We start from the raw sequence: 13,441 nt of genomic DNA, 5'->3' as shown, positions 1-13,441 counted from the left end.
ATTTAAACAAAGCTCCTCTTATGTCGTGGTAAGATGCCAATGAATGTCATTCTTATTGATTTCTTATGTCAGTGTTGTCCATGCTGAGGCGCACGCACATATTCTTGAATACCCCAAAATTTTATCTTAGAGAGACAACGGTACCTCTATGTATGGTTAAGGAAAGGGTCTTAATGTCAGACAGGCCTGGATTCAAGTCCTAGTCCCACCATGAATGGCTCAATATGACACATGCTTCCTACTCCTCACCCATCAGATGAGGTTTTGAGGTTCACGGGGGGGGGGGGGGGCCCAGGGACAGACAGCACCTGCCAGGCTGGCAGCAAGTACCGCTCCACACACCAGCTACCACCACTATTATGAGTCCCTATTATCACCAGCTTGTCACTGCCATCCTTCCCTGCAGTTTGTTATCTCTGCAGGAAGCAGTGAGAGTACAAACAAGATTACCAGAGCGGTCAGCCCAGGGTGCATGAGATCAGCTGCCTGCAGAAGCTGTTTTAAATGACAGGATGTTTCCCTGGCCAAATGCAAAGGAGCAGCTTGGGAATCTAATCGAGTCCTGGCCAGACGTCAAAGGAAGCTGAAGCCCTTATTAGTGCTCTTAATGAGGAAGCTGCCTGTGTGTGGAGTCCAGGAAGGCCAGTGCCTGAACAGGAGGTTCTTCGGGGGCCTGCACCCCAAAAGGCCATCCTTCAGGAAGCTGCCAGCCGCAGTCCTCAGACCTTGAGAACATCCGACTCTGTCCTCCAGCCCTGATGTCACTGCTACCAAGCAAACTGCTGTTTTTTGGCTTCCTTCCGAATTTCCTGCAAGGGGAGATGTTCCACGGAGCAGCAGCTCCAGATACCAGCCCCCCCGCTGGACACTTGTAAAGGGATACCCCCACCTTCCGGCTTCTCCATCAGTCTCCTGGGATTTTGGTTAGCATGACTCCAACATCCTGAAGAAGCTCAACCCTGTGAGCTCGGACGAAAATCTGTGTGGATCATGATCATGCCACTAGGGTATGAGGATCTGCTGAAGGGAACCACTAGCCTCCAGCTATCTGTCTGTTTTTAGTCTTTCCGGTGGGGCCTCCCCAATCTTCCTCTGGAGAAAGACCAAATTAACCATCTCAAATCAGGCTACAAACCAGTGAGTCTGGGGGACTTTCAGACTGAGGAACAACAAGACCACAGGAATGAAAACTTTAATAATTAAACAAACAACTCAAGCCACTTTCACAAGCTCCATGTTGTGCTTCTGCCATCTTTCTTGGTCTCCTCTAGGCCTCCGAGGCTCTCACACCCTCCCAGAATCTACCTCCTTGTGTGTCTCCATGGACTCGAGCCTCTTCCCTGTCTGTCCTGAGTCCTCGGGGGCAGGATGATGGCTCAGGACTTAATGGTCTCCTTTGGTTCAATGATAATGCTTCTGTTCTGTGACTTTCTGTTCCCAGAAGGCACATACGCAAAGTACGGCAGTTCTGTAAGGGCCCACTGCTGGCCTCTGTTCGTTAGAGGGGTTTCCCCACGAAGCAACCAGGACATAACGGTGATAGCTAATCACTGTGCTGGCTGTTGTCAACTGGACTCGTACTTCAGCCATGGTCTTTGGGCCTGGAGTCACTTTGAGCCTGAAGCTGGCTGAGGGCTTATCTAGTGAGCTCGAGACTCTGCTGCCTTGTCAAGCAATCTTAATGTATACACACTAGAATTGTGGGGCTTCCCAGGTGGTACCAGTGGTGAAGAACCTGCCTGCCAATGCAGGAGACATAAGAGACGCAGGTTAGATCCCTGGTTTGGGAAGATCCCCCAGAGGAGGGCATGGCAACCCACTCTAGTGGTCATGCCTGGACAATCCCATGGACAGACAAGCCTGGCGGACTATAGTCTGTAGGGTCACAATGAGTAGTACACAATTACAGCGACTTAGCACACACACACGCACACTAGAATTGTATATAACTCTACTGCCCCCATCCCATTCCCAATGCCCACCCCACCCCCTGCATCAGCCACAAAACCTACAACCACATCTGTCTTTTAGGACACTTACTGAACAGGCAGGCAAGAATCGAGGTACTCTGGATTGAAAACAGGAAGTAACAGAACTTGCCGAAGGTATTTTCAAGTCATAATGACCTGGTCCTGGGCCTTCACGCTGCAGAAAAAAAATTGTTTTTGTCTCATAAATAGTGATAGCTGGTATATTTTGATGCTTTACTCGCCTTTTATGAATAGACATATGACTCACTGTGATATGGTAGAAAAATCCCTGGATTGGGACGTGGAAGCTCTTGTTAAGGTGTGCCCTGGCACCAGGCACTGTGAAATGGGAATAATACCTGCTTTTCCTGCTCTACCTGCCTTGTGGATGACTGTGAGGACTGCAGAGGAAATGACATGTGAAAGTCTCCCATCCCCGCCTGGATACCCTTCCCTCTCCCAGGCCCCCTGCCCACACCAGCAGGCCTCACTCCATTCTTGTCCCTCTGCTGAGGGTGACTTACTGCTCTGAGCTGTTAGTTTTATAAAACACACTTATTCCTTCACACAAATGCAGCATATGTTCTCTTAGTCCCCCAAAAAAGTATTCATAGCAATTCACTGCCCTACGTACAATGCCATGAGATTAACATAAGTAGATGAACACAATTTTGAAAAGACAAACAGCTCAATAGAAAAGTCAGCAAAAGGCAACTCACAGAGAGGAAATGTAGTGAGGAAACTGCAAGGTGAGGGGGGCGGAGCTCTACGGTCATTAATAACAAACTAAGTTCTCATTCAAAGAACAATGAGATATGCTTTTGTGGGGGTCAGGAAAGAAAGAAAGAGATAAAGGAAGGAAAAAAGGAAGAAGGGAGGGAGAAGCCAAAACCTTTTGCGGGGGTGGGGTGGACCCCAGGGCATGCACAGCTTGGCTTGCAGGATCTTGGTTCCCAGACAAGGGATTGAACCTGCGCCACCACAGTGAAAGCCCCAAGTTCTAACCTCCAGTTAATTCCCAAGAAACTAAAACTTTATTCACAGTGTGGATACTCCTACATGACTCTGGCAGAGCTGTTAATTTGATTAGCCTTTCTGAAGTATAATTTGGCAAGCTTGAAACAGCTTAAAAACACATATACCTATCCAAAGGGAGAGAAAGATAATAAGAGTCTGGTCACTCCTGATTGTTGCAGGAATCCAGAAAACAAATAATGAGTCCTGAGCCCAGATATGGCAGGAAAATGAATACAGCCCAAACACCACAGTAGATAATGTAGACAAAATGTTAACCTTTTTTTTCCTTTCTAGCAATTCACGTCTTTTCCTCTCCCATTTTCAAATACCAGTGCTATTTGACAGAGAAAAAAAAATCCTTCTGGCATGATGTTTTAGATCTGTCTCTGAATAACGCAGGAACTAGGGAAAGTAGGTGGGGGTGCAGACTGGCCAAGAGTTGGTCATTTTTGAATGCGAGTTCTGTTTATATGATATTTAAAGTTTTCACAATACAAAGTTAAAGACAATATATATTTGTTATTTTGACCTAGCAATTCCATTTTTAGGAATTCTTCCTAAGAAAATAATTGAGAATGTGTACAAATGTTTGGTCACAAAGACATCCCCTACAACACTGTTTCTAAAAGTTGAAAAACCAGAAATGAAAGAAATGACCAATGACATGTGCCTGGTTAAATAAATTGTGATTCTTCCATCCAGCCATCCAAGCTGATCAATTTCTATGGACATAAAGTCTACTCCCAAGTATTGTTAAGTGAATACTCCCAAATATTGTTAAGTGAACAATACAAGCTTTAAAAAATGTGCATTAACAAACTGGGAATGAAATGTTCACCAACAGCAGTTTTCTCCAGGTAGTGACATTTGAGTAAAAAGACTTTTTTTTTTTTGCTTATTGGCTGTTTCTAATTTTTCTATGATGGACTTGAGTGTCCTTGAAATAAGAAAAAAAGTTATTCTTAATGCATAGATAAATGAATATGGAAATTGGGTAAGTGAAAAAGGGGGTAGGGAAAAAAGATAAAATGAGCAGAAAGATTAGAACAGAAATGTATTCCATAAGATCCTTGTGACACATATGAGACTGAGCCACAGGTTAGCCCAATGGATTTGGCTGCATAAGCACCCAAATGTGGCCCCTCTGCAGGGTTTAAGAGCAAGGCTTTCAAAACCCTGTTTTCCTTTTGTGGCACAGCAGCACAATTAGGGCTGCCATTCTCAATTATCCACCATGAATGAAGTCTGTTATTATCAGCCAAGCACAAGTCTGATAATCAAGGGATGTGTCTCATCATTTTACAACTCATGGCAGAGAGATGAAACAGCAGTGTCTTCAACCTGATGCATCTGTGGGACAGAGACCGCTGTCAGGGCAAGGCTTCTTCACTAGAGAAGTCTGAGCCACCATAAGCACACAGGATAGAAAGTCAGGGGAGTCTGAACAGGAATGGTTTGCACAGAGTCCCCTTGGTTTGGCCATCATAAATGCAAGTTCTCAAACTGTAGTGGCAGCTGGGGCAAAAGATGCTGCTGAGGGTGTCACCACTGACTCCATGCCTTTGACAGCCCAGCCATCCATCTGTGGAATGGCTAAGAAACACTGTGAACACTACCCTTTCCCCACAAGCCTCATGTGGTTTTCACTTCTAAGCTTCTAAGTCGTGAGCTGCTTGAGAGTCAGGTGCCAGGCCTGGCGAGGCCCTGATACGTGCTCATGCCATCCAGCGGCCTTCCTGCATGTGCATGGTCATCTGAATCAAAGGGCCTAAGACTCGGGACAGAAAGAAATTACTGAATGCTATTTGCCCCCCATGTGTCACATGGGATCTCTTAAGTGGGGAACATTAAGGAAGTTGATACAGACCTAGGTTCTAATTCCAGAAGCCACAGGAATCCTGTTTTAAGTGAGAAGTAATGATCAGGCCAGGGTCCTGCAATGGATGGGAAGCAGCTTCAACAGAGTTCCTGTTTCTGCCCCATCCGAGGGCGATGGGCAGAGTGGGAAGAGCTGAAAGGAGAGAAGAGGGCTTGGTCCAGGATGGCTCTGAATGTGAGGAGAAATGGAATCAGTTCAACAGCGGGGTGGGGGTGGGTGGGTAGGGTGGGTTCAAAACAAAGAGGATAAGGAGAAGACATATGGTATGAAGACATACTATGGCCTTGATCTTGAACTTCTTGACTTATTTGGTTCCAATTCCATGCACCATAATGCTCAGTACCATTGTAGGCATCTGCTAAAGCCTTGCCACCACTACCTCCAACCCTCCAGGGCTGAGAGGATGGGACTGGCTTATGTATACAACACTGCCCAGGAAATGAAAGGTACCAGGTACCTCTGAAACACTGTGTGAGGGTAGATGAGGTTATCCCAAGATGTGTACTGAATTAAGCTCTCCAAAAATCTATAAATCCTCTGAGTTTTAGGTGTGTTTCATTATGCTGAATGCGGAATGACATTCCCTCAAAATTCTTAAGACCTGCGGATTTGGAGCTCACAGTATCTCATAGTGTGACCTTGTCTGTAAATTGTCTGACCTTGTCAGACCTTGTCTGACCCTTGTCTGGGTCAGTCCTGACTGTAGCCACAAAATTACAAGATACTTGCTCTTTAGAAGGAAAGCGATGACAAACCTATTCAGCTTATTAAAAAGCAGAGACATCACTGCTGACAAAGTCAGCTATAGTCAGCTATAGTCAAAGCTATAGTTTTTCCAGTAGTCATGTACAGATGTGAGAGTTGGACCATAAATAAGGTGAGTGCAGAAGAATTGATGCTTTTGAACTGGGGTGCTGAAGACTCTTGACAGTCCCTTGGGCAGCAAGGAGATCAAACCAGTCAATTCTAAAGGAAGTCAACCCTGAATATTCATTGGAAGGGACTGATGCTGAAGCTCCAATACTTGGGCCACCTGATTCAAAGAGCCGACTCACTGGAAAAGACCCTGATGCTGGGACAGATTGAAGGCAGGAGGAGAAGGGGGCAAGAGAGGATGAAACGGTTGGATGCATCACTGACACATTGGACATGAGTTTGAACAAACTCAGGGAGGTAGTGAAGGACAGGGAAGCCTGGTGTGCTGTAGTCCATGGGGACGTGGGGTCGGACACAATTTAGTGACTGAACAACAACAACCAGATATAATAAGTTAAGGTAAGGTCATTACAATGGACCCTAAACCAATGCTTCTTGGTGCTGGGAGGTGTCAGTACTTAGCTTTAAGTTATTTTCCTTTTAAAATCATAAAGCTAAAGGGAACCTAGAAAGAGCACATAGTCTGTCTCTATTGATCCTAGGCACAAACAATTTTCAACAAATCATACTTGAAAAGAGAAAAAGTCAGAGATAAAATAAAATGTATAGCCCCAAATGTCTATATATATACACATGCAAAACATAAGAAATACACAACATAAACTGAAATCACTAGACATGGTGGCAAAAATGATCTCACCCAAATTTGGTGGGGTGGATGGTGTGATAACTGGACCACACTGCCCAGAAGAAAAGAGGTACCCCAGCAAGGAGGGGAGAGCCCTGTGTGGAGGAGGGCACAGAGGAGCTGGAAGTGCCTCTATGGGGATTCAGGAGGAAGCATGTGGCAGGGTGTATCCAACTCAGGAAATTCTAGAATTCTCTAAGAATGCGTCTAAAGGTTCAGAGGAGAAAGGAGACAAGTATGCTGGTGGATAGGGTAGAAGTAAACTTGGCAGGGGCCAAAAGTTATCCACATTTGTGAGATTAAAAACTGACAGTACTGGGACTTCCCTGGTGGTCCAGAGGCTAGGACTCTGTACTCCCAATGTAGGGGGCCCAGGTTCAAACCCTGATCTCACGGGCTGCAACTAAGACCCAGCACAGTCAAATAAACAAATAAATTTGAAGAATTGATGGTATCTCTGAAGCTCCATACTTTTTAAAAAACCCTATTACATCTGTAGTTATATTTGAAAGGTTATATTTTTCTGTATGCAGGTCAGAAAGCAACAGTTAGAACTGGACATGGAACACAGACTGGCTCCAAATAGGAAAAGGAGTATGTCAAGGCTGTATATCGTCACCTTGCTGATCCCCTGGAGAAGGAAATGGCAACCCACTCCAATACCCTTGCCTAGAAAATTCCATGGATGGAGGAGCCTGGTGGGCTACAGTCCATGGGGTTGCAGAGTCGGACACAATTGAGTGACTTAACTTTCACTTTATTTAACTTATATGCAGAGTAGATCATGAGAAATGCTGGGCTGGATTGAAGCACAAGCTGGAATCAAGATTGCTGGGAGAAATATCAGTAATCTCAGATATGCAGATGACACCACCCTTATGGCAGAAAGTGAAGAACTAAAGAACATCTTGATGAAAGTGAAAGAGGAGAGTGAAAAAGTTGACTTAAATCTCAACATTCAGAAAACTAAGATCATGGCATCTGGTCCCATCACTTTGTGGCAAACAGATGGGGAAACAGTGGAAACAGTGGCAGACTTTATTTTTTTGGACTGCAAAATCACTGCAGATGGTGACTACAGCCATGAAATTAAAAGATGCTTACTCCTTGGAAGGAAAGTTATGACCAGTCTAGACAGCATATTAAAAAGCAGAGATTACTCTGACAACAAAGGTCTGTATAGTCAAAGTTATGGTTTTTCCAGTAGTTGTGTATGGATGTAAGAGTTGGACCATAAAGAAGTCTGAGCGGTGAAGAATTGATGCTTTTGAACTGAGGTGTTGGAGAAGACTCTTGAGAGTCCCTTGGACTGCAAGGAGATCCAACCTAAAGGAAATCTCCATCCTAAAGGAGATCAATGCTGAGTGTTTATTGAAAGGACTGATGTTGAAGCTGAAACTCCAATACTTTGGCCACCTGATGTGAAGAGGTGACTCATTTGAAATGACGCTGATGCTGGGAAAGATTGAGGGCAGAAGGAGAAGGGGAAGACAGATGATGAGATGGCTGGATGGCATCACTGCCTCAATGGACATGAGTTTGGGTAAACTCCAGGAGTTGGTGATGAACAGGGAGGCCTGGCATGCTGCAGTTCATGGGGTCGCAAAGAGTTGGACACGACGGAGCGACTGAACTGAACTGAACTGATTTTTCCAAAAATGTTACCTACAAGTAAACTCTTTGAGAAGACTGACACTGGGACCTGTTTTAATCATCTTAACTTTCAGATTCCATTCAAACAGACATCTATTTGGCTTTTTTTCAATGTGACCATGTTTACTAATTATTTTTCTGCTCCTCACAGGATTTTAAGCTGAGTTTTTAATTGAATTAATTCCTTAATTGCAGAAATGACTGAAATGGTTCAGAGTTCTTTCATAATGCTAGTATTTTTTTTTTTTTTAAGATTTCTTGATGTGGACCATTTTTAAAGTCTTTATTGAGTCTGTTACAATATTGTTTCTGTTTTATGTTTTAGTTTTTTGGCTGTGAAGCATGTGGGACTTTAGCTCCTCAACAAGGGATTGAACCCCCACCCCCTGTATTGGAAGGCAAAGTGCTAACCACTGGACCACCAGGGAAGTCCCCATAATGTTAGTTTTAATCCAGAGAGTATGCCATGAATCTGCTCTCCCCTTTTCAAACTTCTATCAAATGTGACTAAAACAGATAAATCACATAAACGCTCATTTGTGTCTGGACAGACTCTTTCCTGTTTATCTGATCTTTCCCTATTCTTTATAGGCTTGTCAGGTTTTAAGACATACAGAAACATCTTGAAATACTTCTGACATCAAATAAAAGAAACCCATTTTTTTCATTTGACATTGTAAGATTTTATTTCTACTGCCAGGATAAGATGCAAAAGCCTCTCATTTTTTCATTTTATATGCAACTGTGAGAAATAATTGAAAAGAATCTGCTCAGCAAATCACTGTTGGAAGTCCCAAATCACATGAATGACTGAGTCCTAATTAAGTAGTAGTAATGGCATTATCTTTATTAAAGTAATGAAATATATTTATGTTGACCATTTCCATGGCTCCTTTCTTCAAACTATTTTTCTGACTTTTAAAAATTGTATTTTAAAAAATTATAGTAGCAATGCAAAAGAGAGAAAGGAAGCAAACACCCACCCTTAATCACAACATCTCAGCATAGCCACTGAAAGCATTTTGCTCCATTTCCTGTTTTTAATAACATAATTTTTCTTACATGACTTTCATCATGATTTTTTCACTATGCATTAGATCAGGGATCTCCCCTGCTCACTACCCATTCCTTGGAAAAATCGCCTTCCATGAAACTGGTCCCTGGTACCAAAAAGGCTGGGGACTGCTAAGTTAGTTCATAAACATTTCTGGTGCTATTTCATAATTTTAACAGTAATTATTTTAATGGCTGTAAAATATTCCTCTGTGTAGATATGTAATATTCTTTTAAAATTATTTCCTTCTCCTAGATATGAAATTGTTGCTATCATCATCTTGCTATTATAAACAATCCCTTGATGATACTCTTTGCATAGATGAATATTATTGTAAATAAATAATTACTTTAGGAGAGTTTTCAAACAATGAAATTAATTGGCTAACAGATAGAAACAGTTTTGGTGGGTCAATACTTTGGTGGCTTTGCAAGAGGTTGTATTCTGTATACTTCCACCAGCAAGAGACTAGAAAAGCACTGATGCTATGGTTCATAGATATTGGGGAAAACAGACTTAGAAAAATAAAACCTTCCTTACTCCTCCTTACCTGAATGGGAGTATTAAATAAAGTCATCAGTATTCCCTATACGTTCAAAGAAGTTGTGCAGGATATCTGCTATCCTTAACGCCCAAATTGTGAAATGCATTCAGGAGGGAACAAAATTCATGCAATTTTTCTGCAGGTCAAGAATTAAAGGGAAGGATGAGGGGAGGAGAAACTGCAAATGGCAAGTTTTACTTTGTTTTCTTTGCTTTGATAAGAATGACTATGATTTGTTGAAGTTTATTTTCTACTCTTGGAAAAAATCCTGGGGACTTCCAGGTTAAGACTCCAATGGTTAAGAGTCCATGTTTCCAATGCAAGGGGCACAGGTTCAATCACTGGTTGGGGAAATAAAGCTCTCACATGCCTGCCATGCAGAAAAAAAAAAAAAAAAAAAACTTGCTATGAGGGAACTGTGTGTTTGCATTGGATCTCAGGATCTGCAGGACTTGGTCATTATTATCCCGGTGTTAAAAGGAAAATGGTGACTGGTACAAGTTTCAAAATACAATTTTTTTCTGTGAGTACAAAAGGGCCCTTTTTTACTTTTGGTAGAACATATCTTCTGGTGTCTATTGCAAAATGCTCACACAAACGCTCCCCTCAGTCTTTTCTACACACACAAAAATTCTACTGATCCGGGTGGCAAAGAGTGGGACATGACTGAGCATGCATGCATCCACCCCAGCCATAATCAATTATTATTATTATTTCATCAATAACTGAAGTAGCCAATAAGTATGCAACCTTATATTGGTAATCTAAAGATTAGAAACCATCTTCCAACAAGACAGATCCCTTTGCAACCACCTCTCCTGAGAGGCACGTACACCTTAGGGACAATGTGTAATTCATCTACGGAATTCCCGACATAAACAAAAAGGCTGTGTGTTTTAACAAGTGATAATGGCTTGTCCACATGGAGGGGCTTTCAGGCACATAAGATCCTAGAGGATTTTAAAATTCAAAGTTACTGTACTTTTTACAACTAAAAAATGGTGTAGTGATCTGCCACATTTTCACATGGTTCTTCATTCTTTTGATAGGCTGCCCCTGGGGATTCTAGGTATAAATGATTAACACATTTCAATGAGCTAGTTTTCATAGATGATGGAAAGAAAGGAGGAGGAGATATACTTGTAAGTATCCATCTTTTGTAATTTGCCTTATTCTCTAAAGGGTCTAAAGGGACTCAGTGAATGTCTGTATCTCATCATACTGTTTTGCACATGATCTACAGGTCAGATTTCTGGTGACTGTAGGTTTCATGTATACCAATGGTGAGGCAACCTGTCCTAAGTCAACAGGGCTCAAAGTGACACTGTGATCTTACACACGACACATTTTAAAAGAGTGATACATTTGTTTAAAAAAAAATGCCCCCCAAAACTGAAGAGAATTACAAGTGACAATACATCTCTGGGGGGAATTTTTTAAATTTTTAAGGGAGAAATGGAAAAGGAAAGGATACAAAAATTTCATTCGTTCATTCAGCACACTTTTGAAGCACTGTACTTGGGGCTGGGGGCATCAGTGAATAAGACAGCCCCTTCTTTCATGGAACTTACATTCCAGAAGGCAATTACAAACTCTCTGATCTGACGATATAAACATTTTACATTTTAAACTTGTGTAAATATGAAAACACAAAAGTAAAAGCCAAAATTCCTGAAAAACTTCAGCAAATACAAGCATTACTATTTCTTCACTCTAGAGTATATACAAAGCAACAAAAGAAGAATGTTAGGAACTTCCCTGGTGGTCCAGTGATTAGGAATCTGCCTGCCAATTCAGGAGACACAGGTTCGATCCCTGGTCCAGGAAGAGTCCACGTGCCACAAGGCAACTAATCCCTTTCACACAACTACTGAGCCTGCACTCTATAGCCTATACACTCCAACGAGAGAAGCCACAGCGATGAGAAGCTCACACACCACAACTAGAGAGTAGCTCCTGTTCCCCACAACTAGAGAAAGCTCACACACAGCAATAAAGACCCAGCACAGCCAAAAATAAATAAATAAAATTTAAAAAAAAAGACTCTGCCTTCCGGTACAAGGGGTGTGATCCCGGGTCATGGATCCCACATGCCAAAAAAAGTGAGACATAAAACAGAAGCAATATTGTAACAAATTCAATAAAGACTTCAAAAATGGTCCACACCAAAAAAACATTAAAAAAAAAATATGTTACAACTCCACCCACTAGATAACCAGGTGAAGAATGTGACCAGAAAAGTGTGCAAAAAAAGCTACAAGGAACTAGCTAACAAATAATTAGAATGTGTAGCCTCAGATCCTATGGATTAAATTAAAATAATATCATCCTTTTACTATCAAATTAACAATGCTAAACAAGATTAATACAGACTTCCTGAAATGGACACTCTTTTAACTGCTGGTAGAGATGTAAATTAATGTAATACTAAGGATCAAGGCATTGATTTCCAGAACGTCTGGGATGATATTCTCCTAGCAAGCATCATTTCTTCACACGGAGTGCCAGAATCTCCCACCATTGGGATTAAAGCAGTTTGCTCCCCGACGTTTACAAGTTTGTGGATCTAAACTAAACCCACAAGTCTGCTCTGGGAATGCATGTTTAGGACAGACATGAATCACGGTCCTGGGCTAATTCTATATCTTGGAACCTTTTCCATGAAAGTATTCTTTTCACTTTGGTGAAGGACAGGATGTTCCAAGCTGTGAATCACTTTTATTTATAAAATGGGATGGATGAGGTGACATCAATGAAAATGGCAGAATAAGGATCTCCAAAAACCTTCTTCTCTATAAAAAGCAATGAGAACAAAGGCAAAAGCTGTCAGAATCAACAGCTTTGTGCTACTTCACATACCAGGCTGCTTACCCTTCAGGATGCCTAGCCTGGACTAAAACCCATTTAATTTTAACTGAGTCTGTTTACTAATAGTAAACAAATCATTATAAAAGTCATGGCATTCATTGAAAGCATGCATTTCAAAGGAAATATAATATCACCCAGTGTGTGACGGTAGGGTAGTCTTGACCACTTACTGCCAAAGCGAATGGAACATGCATTTATTATCACTCCTCCCTTGTCAAATAAAAAGGCATAACTACCTCTTCCACCCAGATACACACACCTCTATACACACATATACGCACACACATACAATCAAGAGAAGAGATAACAGCCAACAGAGATCATGTATTTTGAGAGAATGTGAAGCAGTTTGGAGGAATGGTCCTTGACGTGACAGGGTGGAGAAAGCTGAAGCCTGGTGCTTCAGGGCCTGCTGGATGAGAAGTGGGCTGCTTTCCTCCACAGAATCCAAGAAAAGCTCAGGAATTTCAGGCCTTAGGCATCAGTGAGGTGGAGGTGAGGGTGAGGCCCACAGAATCCAAGAAAAGCTCAGGAATTTCAGGCCTTAGGCATCAGTGAAGTGCAGGAGGATTGACTGAGCTCTTTTCTCTAGGTCCCTACATACCTACTTTCAGCAGTCAGGTACTGCCCTTTCCTCATCCCTGTAGGAGATGAAAGGTTTCATTTCTAAAGAGATTGAGCCATAGATACGGATCCAGGATCCCAGGTGATGGGAAGACAGGGACCTTTACAGAAAACAGGAATTGAGAGAACTTCCAGAGAGACAGCCAACAGGCACGTGAAAAGATGCTCAGCATCTCTAGTTAGAGAAATCCAAATCAAAAGCACGACAAGATATCACCTCACACTGGTCAGAAAGACCATCACCAAAAAGTCTACAAATAATAAATGC

General features: G+C 42.2%; 1 protein-coding gene across 1 annotated transcript in view; it reads right to left on the bottom strand.

The window, feature by feature from the left end:
- The window catches only part of STPG4 (sperm-tail PG-rich repeat containing 4), a 34,202-nt gene that overhangs the window by 1,102 nt on the left and 19,659 nt on the right, over nucleotides 1–13,441 (bottom strand). The window contains 1 exon segment of the mRNA XM_065928829.1: nucleotides 2,041–2,145. Coding sequence (XP_065784901.1) covers nucleotides 2,041–2,145 — 105 coding nt within the window.

The sequence above is a fragment of the Muntiacus reevesi genome, chromosome 3 (assembly GCF_963930625.1).
Source record: "Muntiacus reevesi chromosome 3, mMunRee1.1, whole genome shotgun sequence".
Lineage (NCBI taxonomy): Eukaryota > Metazoa > Chordata > Mammalia > Artiodactyla > Cervidae > Muntiacus > Muntiacus reevesi.
This window is presented reverse-complemented; position numbering and strand designations above follow the sequence as displayed.